The 14,448-nt window shown below is 36.8% G+C and overlaps 1 protein-coding gene across 4 annotated transcripts in view; it reads left to right on the top strand.

The window, feature by feature from the left end:
- ECPAS (Ecm29 proteasome adaptor and scaffold) overlaps nt 1-14,448 on the top strand; it is a 119,858-nt gene that overhangs the window by 37,088 nt on the left and 68,322 nt on the right. For all 4 annotated transcript variants that reach the window (XM_084779192.1, XM_084779191.1, XM_084779189.1 and 1 more), the window contains 4 exons: nt 2,560-2,728; nt 6,367-6,506; nt 10,990-11,071; nt 13,452-13,571. In XM_084779192.1, the coding sequence (XP_084635318.1) occupies nt 2,560-2,728; nt 6,367-6,506; nt 10,990-11,071; nt 13,452-13,571 (511 nt within the window). The remainder of the gene's footprint in view (nt 1-2,559; nt 2,729-6,366; nt 6,507-10,989; nt 11,072-13,451; nt 13,572-14,448) is intronic.

Raw genomic sequence — 14,448 nt, 5'->3', positions numbered from 1 at the left:
TTTTGTGCCTGATTCTTAGCCAGAGTTCTGTGTCTGCTGGAAGTTCTGCTTCTCTTTCCTGACTCTGCTATTGGCCATTCGGCTCTTTATTAAACCAATTGGAAGGTGCTGGAGAGTGTTTTCAGAATAACGAAACAAAGTCCAGCCTGTACTCAGCTCTCAGGTGGTACAGAAGTCAGCATGTGGATATACAAAGACAGTCTTTACACAGTGCACAAAAGAGCACCCCAACATATCTTTGTTTTCTCAGTTTTTTTAGATAGCATACAAAATAATGGGTTTCACCATGATATGTTTTATATACATATTGTACTTTGCCTACCTCTCTCATGTCTTCAAATAATGTTGTCTGATTTTTAGCACAAATCTTAATCAAAGCACATTTAGAACTGTGGGCTCTCAGTAGCCAGTTGTTATACGCACTCAGTGGCTTATACTCCATGTACTTGTCATCTTATTTTCTAGGGCAATGCCTTTAGTTCTCACGTTAGGTTATTCTTCTACAGAGAAAACAGCAGAAAGTCACTTTGAAAGGCTTGGTGTCAGCTGTGTCTCTGATAGACAGTCCTTGCTCTATTTTTCTGTGTCCTCATAACCCCCAAAAATCATCTGGGTAGTGCTTTGTGTTTTTATCACATTGTTGACATCTTCATCTTTCTTTCTTTCCTTCCTTTCTTCCTTTTTATTTTTATTTTTTTCTTGGTTTTTCAAGATAGGGTTTCTCTGTGTAGTCTTGGCTGTCCTGGGACTCACTCTGTAGACCAGGCTGGCCTCAAACTTAGAGAGATCTGCCTGCCTCTGCCTCCCAAGTCCTGGGATTAAAGGCCTTGCCATCACTGCTTAACTATTTCTATCTTTCTTAATAGATTGTCAGCTCCTTACAGTCAAAATACGTTTTATTAGACTTTGGAATCTCATCTGGTTTCCAGATTGTGATCTGCCACTAGCCTACTGATTTGTTCCTGTTGCTAGAGATAGGTTTCTAAAGTGTTACTTACTTTCGTCTTGTCTTCCTTGATTTTGAGTGTGCATGTACATAGAGGACCAGGCACGTAGAGCTGCGTATCATCTGTCCTCAATGTAGACAAGAAGGCTCAAGCTGTGTGAGTCTTTTTCTTTAGTTTGCTCCTTTTCTCCTCTAGTTAGTAGCTTGATTTTTCAGGGCCTTGATTGCAGGCATGAAGCTGAGCAAGAGAACCAGAAGTGTAGTGAGGCTATAAACTCTCAGATCTCACCCTCAGTGAATTGCTTGGTCTGGCAGAATCTCACCTTATTGTTACGGAGATACAGTCTCCCCCCAAGGCACCAACAACTAGGAACCAAGTATGAGCCTATGGGAGACATTGTGGTTCAAACCACCACAGCTTCCAAGTGGTTCTTTAATTATAATGAGAAACTTAGTGTCTACTAAGATCAGATTTGTCAGTATAGAATTACAGAGTTAAAGGGGTTTTAACTAATACTTACATAAAAGTTTATTTTGATTATGAGGATACCAGTTTTTACTGGACCAAAACTTAATTCATTAGAGGTTTATTTCTGCTCTGTACAATCTAAAAGTAAATAAGATAACAATAACAAGGAGATATATGTAAAGAACTTTGAATATATGATGAGAAAATTCTACTTTTCTAACTTTTCCTACTTTTAAAACTTTATTATTACGAGCCACACGTGGTGGCGCATGTCTCTAATCCCAGCACTCAGGAGGCAGAGGCAGGGGGATCGTTGTGAGTTCAAGGCCAGCCTGGTCTACAGAGTGAGTCCAGGACAGCCAAGGGTAGAACACTACATCTGTATTTGTCAATTAAAAATAAAAAAGCAGAGTGTCTGTACTAACTTACCAGACAATAGTCTGTACTTGGAAATGGAACAGATGTTTTGTTCCCACTGTTGGTAAGCGTTGTAGTTCATTTACAGCTGCCCTGAGTGATAGGTTCTTCTGACTGCTTTGCTAAAGATGTAGATATCTGTAAGGTTCTTTACGTTGCTGAGCACTGTAGGATCAAGGCTTTAATCCCCGCAGAGGCCAGCCTGGTCTACAGAGTAAGTTCCAGGGTAGCCAAGGCAATACATAGAAACCTTGTCTCAGGAACAACAACAACAACAGCAACAACAACAGCAACAGCACCAGCCACCCCAAAAAAACAAAAACAAAAACAAAACAAAAAAACCAAAAAAAAAACCAAATGATTCCTTATGTGAAAATATTTATTTTAGTTTTCCTTATAGCACAGTGTTTCTCAACCTTCCTAATGCTGTGACCCTTTAATATAGTTCCTTCTTAAGTTGTGGTGATCCCCCACCATAGTAATTTGCTGCTACTTCATAACTGTAGATTTGCTACTGTTAAAAACTGTAATGTAAATATCTGTGTTTTCTGATGTTCTTAGGCGACCCCTGTGAGAGGGTCATTTAACCTCCCAAAAGGGGCATGCATGGCCCACAGGTTGAGAACCACTCTTCTAGCATAATACTGTACAAGGACTGCGTGCAATAGGATGTTTTATGTACAAATTCAAGTGTTTTTATAGAGTTAAAGTTTTATTTGCTTTTCAGATATGTGTTAAATGAATCCCAGAGTCGCCAAAATTCATCTTCATCACAGGGTTCTTCTTCAAACAGTGGGGGAAGTTCTGGAATCCCACAGCCTCCCCCAGGAATGAGCTTTTATGCAGCTAAACGAGTTATTGGCGATAACCCGTGGACGCCTGAACAGTTGGAACAGGTATCACACAGTTTGCTCATCATGGGAATTGGCCCTGAAGTTCATGGAAGGATGTGCAGTGTAATTCCTGTGTATTCAAGTTCTGTAAAGAATATATTGAAAGGAGCAAACTATGGAAAGTGTTCTTTTCCTCTGTCATTTATTTGTTAAAGCCTTAGGGAAAGGGAGGGGTGGGAAATGATCTCATGTCTTTCTAACATTGTTCACATCTTTCAAGTATTATGCATAACCCAATTTTATATTGAGCATATTTAGTGTTCTATCATTTTAATGTGTAATTTATAGGTCTTAATTATTTAGCTCATTTGATGCTTTCATTCAGTCTTTTAGGGCTGTATATTTTGTGTAAAGTGAGGACCTCTATACTTCACAAGTGACAATGTGGGGAAAAGCATGACTCCCTTTTATATTTCTTCTTGGGGTTTTAAAAATTGGCATTAAGAATTTTATTCTGGATTTAAACAGGACACAGATGTTCTCTGAGCAGCTTTTAAAAATGACTGGTGCTCTACAGAGAAGGTGCCTCCCTGTGTCTGTCATCAGGCACCTCAGGGAAGAACAGAAATCAGTATGTAATTATTTTGGAATTCAAGAAACATGGGTTAGTCTTCCAATCCTTCCTTTATTTCTCCATAGCAGTCGCAATGATTTGATCCTTTTCTTTTTGGGAATGTAAGTGACCATTGGTCAAAAGTGTTCTCAGGAGAGGGCAAAAAGAAGCAAGTAGAAGGGCAAAGAAGCAAGTATGAGGGTTGTAATGATTAGATTTGCTTCATGCTTGTACACCTTTTATTTTCCCTCCTTAAACTGTAGTGTGAGTGTAGAAACCACTCTATTGAGTGTGACCTGCGCAGGCCTATACTGGGTACTTTGAAGTACATTATTTCATTTAATCCTCACAGCAACTAATGAGGTAGCAAAATTAGGCTCTTTTTCTAAAAGGCACTGAGGTTTTGAGATTACCCAGGGTCTCCCTTCTGTTACTAGACTGAATCTAGTCCTCACTGAGGCTTAAAGGTCAATATACTGGAGAGTAGTATTATTGCTACCGTTCACTTACAGTCTTAAGTTGGTCATTGCTGAATTTAAAGGTCTCTGTGTTTTGTCTAATCTGTTGCTGTTAGTTTAATGGTATGTCCTAATATTTATTATTAGACTTATACTTATTTTGGCAGTAATCTAACCCACTATCATACTAAAAAAGACACCTGTTGTACTTTAGAATAAGCCTTATTTTACCTGAGGCTGGGCAGATATTAACCCCCTAACTGCCTTCCAGTCTCTCTCATCCTCTGTCCCGTGCCATCTCTTCTGACATCCTGTCTGGGCTACCTCCCATTCGTAATCCCAAAATACTAGCTAAGATGGTTCATCTGGGCAAAGCCTTTTATGTGAACTTCAGAGTTCCTCCTCTGGGCCCATTGGGCTCTTTTCTATCCCAAGGCTATTTTCCTCCTCCTTCCTTCTCCAGTATCTGTCTGCTCCTCCTTCCCAAGATCCTCTTGGTCCCCAAAGCCACGAACCTTCACCATGCTTATCTTTTTCTGTCCCTGCTCAGGTATTGGCTTTCTTTATTAGTCAAACAGGGAGACAAGTTAAAAGGCAGTACCTGGGGTACATGGCAGTCTGCAGTAAGAATCTGAGCAGGCAGGCATTTAACAAATACAAGGCAGCCTATAGTCTGGTGCTGAAATGAATAATTTAGCTTTAAAAATGAAGGCTAATTAATTCTGAATACTTTTTCTTCCAAATAAATCAACTTTTATTCTCTTCCTCCTTCTCTTCTTCTTCCTCTTCTTCTTCTTCTTTCTGTTTTTTTTTTTTTAAATTTTTGTTTGTTTTTTTGAGGCAGGTTTCTCTGTATAGCCCTGGCTGTCCTGGAACTTGCTCTGTAGACCAGGCTGGCCTCAAATTCACAGAGATCGACCAGCCTCTGCCTCTTTTGATTGCTGGGACTAAAGGCATGTGCCACCACTGCCTGCTAAATACTAACCACTATTTTTTTAATTAAAAAAATTATTTTCCTGATATAAAGGTAAAAGTTTAAGTCATCAGAAATAGAACTGATGGGTGCTGGGGATGTAGCTTAGTTGGTAAGAGTGTTTACCTACCATGCTGAAGCCATGTTGAGTCTTGGCATTCCATGACCATGACATGGTGGTGCATAGATTGGATCTAGCACTCAGGAGGTGAAGGCAAGGAAGATCAAGGTGTTCACAGACATCTCTGGCTACATAGTTCGTTTGAGAATCTATAGCTTCCCTCCCCACCCCCCAAATAAAACAAAACAAAAGACAAAACCTCCCAAAAGAATACTCAGTGATAGAGTGCTTAGCGGGCTGGCTTAGCGCCCTGAGCTCAGTCTATAGCCCTCATGGAAACAGTGTAACAAACCATCTGTAATTCTGCCTCCTGTCTCTGTCTTTGTTTCTGTCTGTCTCTGTCTGTCTTTCTGTCTCTCTCTGTTTCTCTTTCTGTGTGTGAACAGTTTTAAATTATACACTTGTCACATAATAGTTTAATGTTTATATAAAATTTAATTATATGTAACTTGTCTTTTATTGATGAGAGTTTCATTTTCAGTTTTTTAATACTTTTTCATTATGTATTGTGTATTTGACTTCTATAACCATCCCTTTGCAGTTTATGTTAATGACTCCTCCTCTTTTGTATCTGTTGTTATAAGTTGAGCAGGGAAGTATGTTATGTTGAGCAGGGAAGTACGTTATGTTGTTCCTTTTATGATTAGTTACACCTTTTATTGGCATTCTTTCTCCTTAAATTTTTAAAAAACTCCTTCTCATTTAATATATATTTTATCATCAGATATCTGGGAACTATTATATATAACTGGTTTTTAACATGAAGATAAAATTTGCTTTTCAGGTTTATTTGTTCAAGAATGATATGAATTATAATTCATAGCTCTTTCACATTTCAGGAAGTTCTTAAACTCTTTAAACAGTACTGTTGGATTGAGTTGCACTCAGAATGACTACAGTCAGTTTGAAATTATATATATAATATATGTTATATATTATACCTATATATAGAAATATATAAAAATATAATGTATATAATATATAAAATATATATTAGTATCTTAAAATAGGGGACAAGAAGAATATTTTAACAAAACAGCAAAACTCTGGAATATGAGTTGCTCACATGTTTTTTTTTCTTACAAACATCCACCCAGAACTTTGTTCTTAATGTATCACCTTTTACCTGGATGATACAGGTATAGACGTTAAGCCCTCATCAGTCTAGGAAGGTTGTGTGACCTCAGTAGGGAGACTCTTATCAGTGTTTTGTCAAAGACTTGTCTTTGAAGACTGCCTTCATCACTTGTTAAATATCTTAATTCATTTTCCATTGATTTTGGTATCTTAAGCCTCGCCTCCGTTTCTTCAGCTAAAACTGTCTGTAATAATAGCTACCTCATAGATTGTGAGAGTTAAATGAAATCATGAATAGTTATGATCGAGTGCGGTGTCTGGCCATTGTAAACTCACGTAGGAGCGCCTGCTGCTACATTCGCCCAAGGCTTATGATCATGTTCATATGTTAAGCAGTGACTTCAGTGCATGTTCTTTGTTCCCTAACCGTTCCCTCTCTATCCCTTCACGTGTCTACAGTGCAAGCTGGGCATAGTGAAGTTTATTGAGGCTGAACAGGTGCCTGAGCTGGAAGCTGTTCTCCACCTGGTGATTGCTTCTAGCGACACGCGCCACAGTGTGGCGACAGCGGCTGACCTGGAGTTGAAAAGCAAGCAGAGGTAATTACTTCCTTGTTAAATTTTCAAAATGAAAAGGTCAGCATGCTTAAAGTTTTGCAGGGTTTTTTTCAATGATCTATTCAGTTTCAGTAACTAGGACATATACTTACTTTGTAAGTAAATGAAGTTTACCAAAGAGCTAAATTTTTGTGTCAAAAAAAAAAAATTGAAAATGCATTTCAAAGCTGAACTAGGTTAGGAATGCCATCATAAGAAATGAAACTTTCGTCTAAGCAAATAAGCTGAAAGCTAATGTTAAAAATGTTAGACCCAAGAATTAATTTTTGATTCTTCTTCTGTCTCAAACCAATTAACACCACTTTTAATAATGAGTGTACATGTATTGTGGATACTATAGTAAAAAACCAGGTTTATGAAATGAAGTGATGAGTTAAAATTAATTTTATATTGAAAAGAGATATAAGTAGTAGATAGACTTAGAGAAATACTGTGTATATGAAATAAAATTCAATGGAAAATGAACAGTGAGCTACCAGTTTGTAGCTGTGGTTAAATACAGATATATAGCTGTTGGTAAGCCCATTAAATTTCTGCAGAAGTGCTGGATCTTATGTTCTGTATGAGCAGTGAATAAGAAAAATATTTACACATAACAAATCTTGGAATTTATCCTCTAACACTATCAAAAGAAGAAAAATATATTTAGAAATGTTAAAAATTTAGTCATTATCATGTCTCATAGTTATTGAAAAATAAAAATAATTGAATTTCTACAATAGGGATAAATTACTTGATAGACTATTATATCTTTCAAAATTATAAGAATGATGTAGCAACATATAAACTGTTCAAGTAATAGTAAATTAGTATAGAATATAAAATTATATATTATTCTAAATATAAAATTTAAAATGATAGGTACATAGATTGACGAATAACATAAAAATGAACCTACTTGATTAAAAAAGTAAAAGCAAAGCCACTATTCCTAGACTGAATACCGCATGCCATAGTTGAGCACTTGAGAGTCAGGAGCAGGGTACTCATAAGTTCAAAGGTAGCTTTTGCTACACAGTGAGAATCTGTATATATATTTAAATTTCAAATCATGAAATTCTAGTAATTGATCTATTAATTTTGAGATGGTCTTGTTATGTAGTTTAGGCTATCCTTAGGCTCCCTCCCCTTGTACCTTTGCCTATTGAGGATTACAGGTGTGTGGTACCATGTCCAGGAGTCTGAATGCATATATTTTGTTAAAATAATGTTATAAGACAAAGGAATATTGAAAATGACATAGAACTTTGTAAATGTCACATGTATTTTACTTTGCTCCCTCCTAGAAGAGTAGTGCACGGAGGTATAAGTAAGGAAATTAACTTAATAGGCCTAAGTTAGTTCTATGGACATATTTGGGTGGATGGATAATTGTGGTAGCTGAGAATAACCACTAAAGAGCATATGCGGTGGCATATAGCAGGGCTTCTTAAACCTTTTCTTGTGATCCTTTGTGTTTGAGAGTTTTTTTTTATGTGACTATGGGTATATGGTGTATGAAATAGATTTGCAGATCAAACATTTGCTGATAGTAAATCATAAACTTATTTTAGAATAATTTTGCTATATAGATACGTTTTTCCATTTATTTATGATGAAAGCAAAATTTTCTATTAATAAAATAGATGTGCTTGTTCAGTTTTACCCAAAGAAATTAAGTCTTGGCTGAATATTTGATACTTTAAGACAGCTTCTTTAGTGCTCCTCAGGGCTGATTGCTAGCTTGGTTTTATAATGGTTACTGCTAAGAGCACTGCCTTACATACTCACTACAAAATAACAGCAGTAAGTTTAAGGTGTTTAGAAATTATTGGAAATTCTGTCCTAAACCAAAACCCATGCAAGGATTTTTTAAAAGTTAAACTTCAGCAATTCAGCAAGTTTTAATTAACTATCAATGAGTCTCTCTTTGAATTGTATCATATTAGACTGGTTGATTTAAACTTGTTGTGTTGCTGAATAATTATGGTAGGAAAATATAGGACTTTTATTTTCAGTTTTAAAGCCAGTTTCTATAAGAGATACAGCAAGAACAGTGAAATCTATAGCACACGCTGTGGACTAACAGAAGTTCAGAGCCACATCTGTATGTTGAACACTCAGAACCAAGGCTGCAGGAAAGCTGCATGGTGCGAACAAGTTAGCACTATCAGAAACACTGTGGATTCAAAAATCATTTGATTTTGAATAAATTTTTGTTGTTCCATCTTTAGAAACTTTATTACTCAAACTATATTATGACCCCATATCTAGTAATGTGACCTCACCTGGGAGTCTTAACCCACAGTTTAAGGAGAGGGGCATAGAGGAGAGTGTTAGCCATGATCTTGTCTTTGCTCATGTCTTTTATTGATTGAATTTGAGAGCCAGGCCTAACCTTGCCAGCCTAGAGGAAGAAAACTGAACTACTTTTTTTCTTATATTCTTTCAAGTCTCTATTTTTTCTTCTTGTTTATAACTTAGAATATTTCTGGTATCCATTCAGGGAATTAGTTTTGGAGTGTTAAAAAATTCTTCCTTCAGAACTTTTCATTAAGTTTGATCTGGCCTCATTCTTTTTGTTTGTTGTTTTGTTTTGCTTTGAGACAGGGTTTCTATGTGCAAAGAGCCCTGGCTGTCCTGGACTCACTGTGTAGACCAGGCTGGCGTCGAACTCACAGAGACCCACCTGCATCTACCTCTGGAGTGCTGGGATTAAAGGCATGCGCCACCACAGCCAGGCTTGGCCTCATTTTCTATATCATGTTGTATATTTGCTTGTTGGAAGCATAAATGTAATTCTTAAATATATTAATTAATTTTGCTTTTAGGAAAAAACACTCACATATACAATAAAGATACATAACAATTACAAAATTCTGTAGGGAGAACACATAGGTAACCATTTTCTGAAGGAAAAAGCTTAAAGTATCTCTGCAGGTTTGTTTCTGTTGTTCTTTTTTCTACCTCCCAGCTATACTGTTAGGCTGTTAGTCTGGAAAAAGATACACCAAAAGCCAACCAATATGGTTGTCTTATTGAAAAGACATAGTGCTTGGTGGTAGTGGCACACACCTTTAATCCCAGCACTCAGGAGGCAGAGACAGGTGGATCTCTGTGAGTTCAAGGCCAGCCTGGTCTACAGAGTGCGTTCCAGGACAGCCAGGGCTACACAAGGCGACCTATCTTAAAAAACCAAACCGAACCGAACTGAACTGAACCGAACCTTAGAAAAGTAAACCTTAAAAAAGATTGGTAAAGCAAAATAAAAGGGACAGTAAAACTTTCCTCACTGGTTAATCACATCTAGGCATTTAGTTGGTTTTCCTAAACCATTTGTTTTGCTGAAATTTCCTAAGTCTGAAATTTTATAAAAGGGAAATAGTGGTGAATATTTAGGATTAATTAACATCAAGCAGCTGAAAAAGATACAGGTGAATAGTATTTAAAATTAAAATATAGAATGCCTTTGAGAATGGAGGAATTGTGAGTAGCCCAAGAGGCAGATTGATAGTTATGATGGAAGAGATGGATCAGAAAAGTGGTTGAACAGCATAACAAACTGGTTTTGTACAAACATAACATAAATTGAAAGCAGAACCAGTGTTAAAAGTCAGAGAGAAGGTAGCATGGGAGAACTTAAGCAGTCAAGTGAAATGAAAGATTTTATTTTTATTAGGCTTACAAAATGACTGAATGAGGCCTGTAGTTCCAGTACTCTGTGAGGCAGACCTCTGTGAGTTGAAGGCCAGCCTAACCTACAGAGTGAGTGCAGGACAGCCAAGGCTACACAGAGAAACTGTGCCTTGAAAAACGCAGACAAACCGAAACAAAATGAGTGAGTGAGGACCACTGTGGTGGTGATGGTGATGGAGGTGGGGTAGATTGTACTTTTCATCCAGTCACCATATCCCAACACAACTTTTTCTCTAGAGTCCAAATAAGGATGTGTCTTTGTGACAAACGGCATTGTGATTCCTCAGATTTAGATATTGAAGCTTTGGCTAGATAAGGAATTGCATGATGCCAGGAGTCAAATAACAATATTGGAGAAATACAGTAGTTTCTAAGTTTCCTAGGGTGTGACTATTTGAAGCATAAAACTATTTTGTTGTTTATTATTTTTAAATGGGGAAAGGTAAAACAGAAGCATCAACCACTGGCCTAGAGCTTCTGGAACAAGTGCAGTATTCATCTGTTCTGCTAAGCTACTCCATGCTGTTGGCTCTGACCCAGCTGTGTAGGAGGAATTTTGTCCAGTTTTTTCTCCCACCTATGGTGCCAGGTTGGCCATTGGCTATGGTAATCTTTTGAGTCAAGATGGAGAACTGAAATGAGTGATGTAGTATTTCATCTTCCACAGTATCAGTTTCCATTCCATTTCTATGTTTCTGATGTTTTTCTTGGACAAATACTAGGTTTTTTAAAAAAAAACCATTGAAATGGGAACAAAATAATTTTAACTATCTTTATTAACCTTCCATAGCTTAATTGACTGGAATAATCCTGCCATCATTAATAAGATGTACAAGGTATACCTTGGGGATATACCACTGAAGACAAAAGAAGTAAGTGGCTTTGATTTAGTCTTACAGCAGCATAAAAAGCATTGTGTGGACATGAACTGAATTCATTTTCCTCTGTTTAGTTTGCAAACTGAGCCCGTTTTATGAATTACTAGTTTTAGGCCATGTTTGTCTATGTGAATTAAGCTCCTGAAAGGTGAGTTTCATAGATCTGATGTTTTCAATGTAGATATATAAATAATGATACATTATCTAGATAAAGGATCCACAAACTTTTTCTGCAATTGTTTTGGGCTCTGCATACTTTGTAGCTTCTGAGGCGATAACTACTCAATTTCTGTACATGAAAGTAGCATAGTATAACTGAATGGACATGGTTATATTTCAATAAAATTGTGGGTACTAATACTTGAATATTATATAATTTTCAAGTGCTACAAAATGTTACTCTTGAATTTTTTCCACTTAAAATTATATAAAATCAACTTAAAACTCACAGTCCTTGTGGAAATAAATGATGTGTGGTCTGTGATGTATAGTTTACTACTTCATTGTTTAGAATCTAGAGCAAAAGATGGTTTCCGCAGCCTCAAAGTAAGATCATTGCTTAGTAAGTCTTCCTCACTGTGTCTCAGAGTCTTCCAAATGCTAGTCCACACATACAGTATGATTTGTACGCTTGGTTGCTTTCTTTTAAGATCATAAGTAGGAGTTAATAGTTCTACTTAGATTAAACTGGTGTAGCAGAGAGAACAATGAATTGAGATGCCTGGGTTGTATCCTTGTGTATCCTTGAACAGAAACAAGTATGTTAGTAAGAGAGATTTGACTAATCACTCAACTTCTCTCAGCCTCGTGTTCTTTGTAGAAAATGAAAGAGTTGGATAGATGAGTGTATAAGTGTATAGTCTGTCAACCTCTTTGCAGTCACAAAGAACTTTATAGGGCTCTGTAAAGGCAAGAAATTATTTGCCAGTGTTTTTTTTTTAAGTTGACATTTACACTGATGTCATAAAAGTAAGTGGGTATATATTGTGTGGGACCATACCACAGATAAAAGCAAAGCCATGTCACATACTTATGGAGGAAGGAGGAGAGAGAGAGGGGGGGGGGTGAGAGAAAGAAACAAAGGAGGAGGAAGAGTGAGAGCCCAGGGAAGAATGGAGGCAGAGTTATTATGTTTTAGCTTAAGACCATCTTGATGAAGCATTAGAAATTATTTTACTTGAAGAATAGCTATGGTTATTGTGACTCATATTTTGACAGACCTTTTCTCTCTAAAGAAGAAAAAAATTAGAACACATTAATGGAAACTGGAGTGATTTTTTTTTCTTCCCCCTTTTGGAATGATAAAAGTTGAATTTTCAAGGAAAAACTAGAATTCTAGGAAATTTGAACTCAGTGACTCAGTAACTTAGCAATATATTTCCTGAAGAGATGGGTGTTGAAAGGAATATTTTTAAAAAATTATTGCGGGTATTTTATGCTGCTTAACTCAGTAAGACAATATTTTCCAGATGATCAGTGGGGTTACAAAAGCACACAGCCTAAGGATACTATCCAAACTGTAAGACTAAGACAGTGGAATTTTATTTAAGAGCATCTGTAGGAGCTCACCAATTTGGCTTAAACTTCAAATTACAACTAAACTTTAAGAAGCCATTATTTATTAAGTTTTGATGTAGAATAAAAGATCTACAATTATTTTAAAAAGGGAAAAGTCATCCTTATTTTCTGACCATGTGTTTGTGCAAGCTAGGTTCTATCCCATCAAACAAAACAGCTCTCACAGCAGTTTGAATGTGGAAGATGAAAAAACCCAGTTCTTTTCTAGTAAGTTGGATGCTGAAAATACTTCCAAAAAATATAAAATGATTCTTTTACTCAGTACATTAAAAAGTCTGTCATTTAAATGAAAATTGTTATTTAAGATATATTAATTTATTGATGTTAAGATTTAAAAAAATATTTAATGCAGCAATTGCTAGTAGGTGATACTGATGTAAGGGCTTTTGGAATCATCAGTCCAAAACAAGGCTTTTACATTTATTTAGTCTTATGTGGATGGGTATTTTGCTGCGTGTACGCATGCTTACCACCTGTGTATCTGCTCTCCGCAGAGCCAGAAGGAGGTGCTGGCCCCTTGAAACTGCAGCTGGGGCTCCGGGGATCCAGCCCAGGTCCTCTGAAACTGCAGCTGGGGCTCCCATTTGGGCTCTGGGGATCCAGCCCAGGTCCCCTGAAACTGCAGCTGGGGTTCCCATTTGGGCTCGGGGATCCAGCCCAGGTCCTCTGCATGAGCAACAAGTGCTTCAACGACCAAGTCTTTTCTCTAGCATCTAGGAATCACTTAGAATTTTAAAGAGTGAAAAGCCACAAATAATTACAAAGTACTGTTATAATTAAACATTTTTTTTTTCAGGGAGCAGTTCTAAAGCCAGAGCTGAAAAGAGACCCGGTCAGTACCAGAGTGAAGTTAAAGATTGTCCCTCATCTCCTGCGTTCTAGACAGGCTGCAGAAACGTTCCCAGCTAACATTCAGGTAATCTCTGCTGTCCAAAGGTGGAAAATGGTTGGAACAAATAGTTTTACTTAGCAAAAAATGGAATTAATGGATATTCAGGAAGTAGGCTGATGTCTATAATAAGACTAACAATTTTTTTCTATCTTAAGTGTAACATTTAGATTATTTTTAAAAATGTATTATAAAGTATATATTGCTTATGGTCCACATTATATGGTGGAAGCCTTTAATCCCAGCACTCAGGAGGCAGAGGTGTATGGATCTCTGTGACTTCAAGGCCAGCCTGATCTACAGAGTGAGTTCCAGGATGGCCAAGGCTACATAGTGAGACCCTGCCTTGAAAAACAAAAAACAAACCCAAAACAAAAAGCTACCCCCCAAAACAAAACAAACAACAACAATAAAGCAAAACCACAAACTAGTGTGTGTGTGTGTATCTGCGTATCTTTTCTCCAAAAATATTACCATCATATATAGTTACATAAATGAAAAATCAAGGAGTGAGCGGCTCTGACTTTGTCTTCACAAAGTCTTCACCTTCTGTGCTTTAAAGATGATATTAATTCATACTGTTGCCTTTTGATTTAGTGAGTGCAGAAGCCTTCTCTTTATTCTCCTGGCCTGTAGTCTGTCCTCTGTGTTGATGCCAAACTGTCTTTGTAGTGGAAAATTATTGCACTGTGCTGATAAAGGGTACTAGATTCTTCACAAGAGATTTTATCTTTAAATAAGTTATGACTACCTATTTTGGTAATCTAATTTATTTATATTAATTATCTTTCATGTTTAAAATTGTAGTAAAATGTACTTGACATTTGCCGTCTTAGTCATTTAATATACAGTCGACTAACTTATTTCTCTCAGTACAGTGTCATTGAGGTCTATGCTGTAGCAT

The sequence above is a fragment of the Acomys minous genome, assembly GCF_964271855.1.
Source record: "Acomys minous genome assembly, chromosome: 1".
Classification (NCBI taxonomy): domain Eukaryota; kingdom Metazoa; phylum Chordata; class Mammalia; order Rodentia; family Muridae; genus Acomys; species Acomys minous.
Note: the sequence above shows the minus strand (reverse complement) of the source record. Positions and strands in the feature narration are given on the sequence as shown.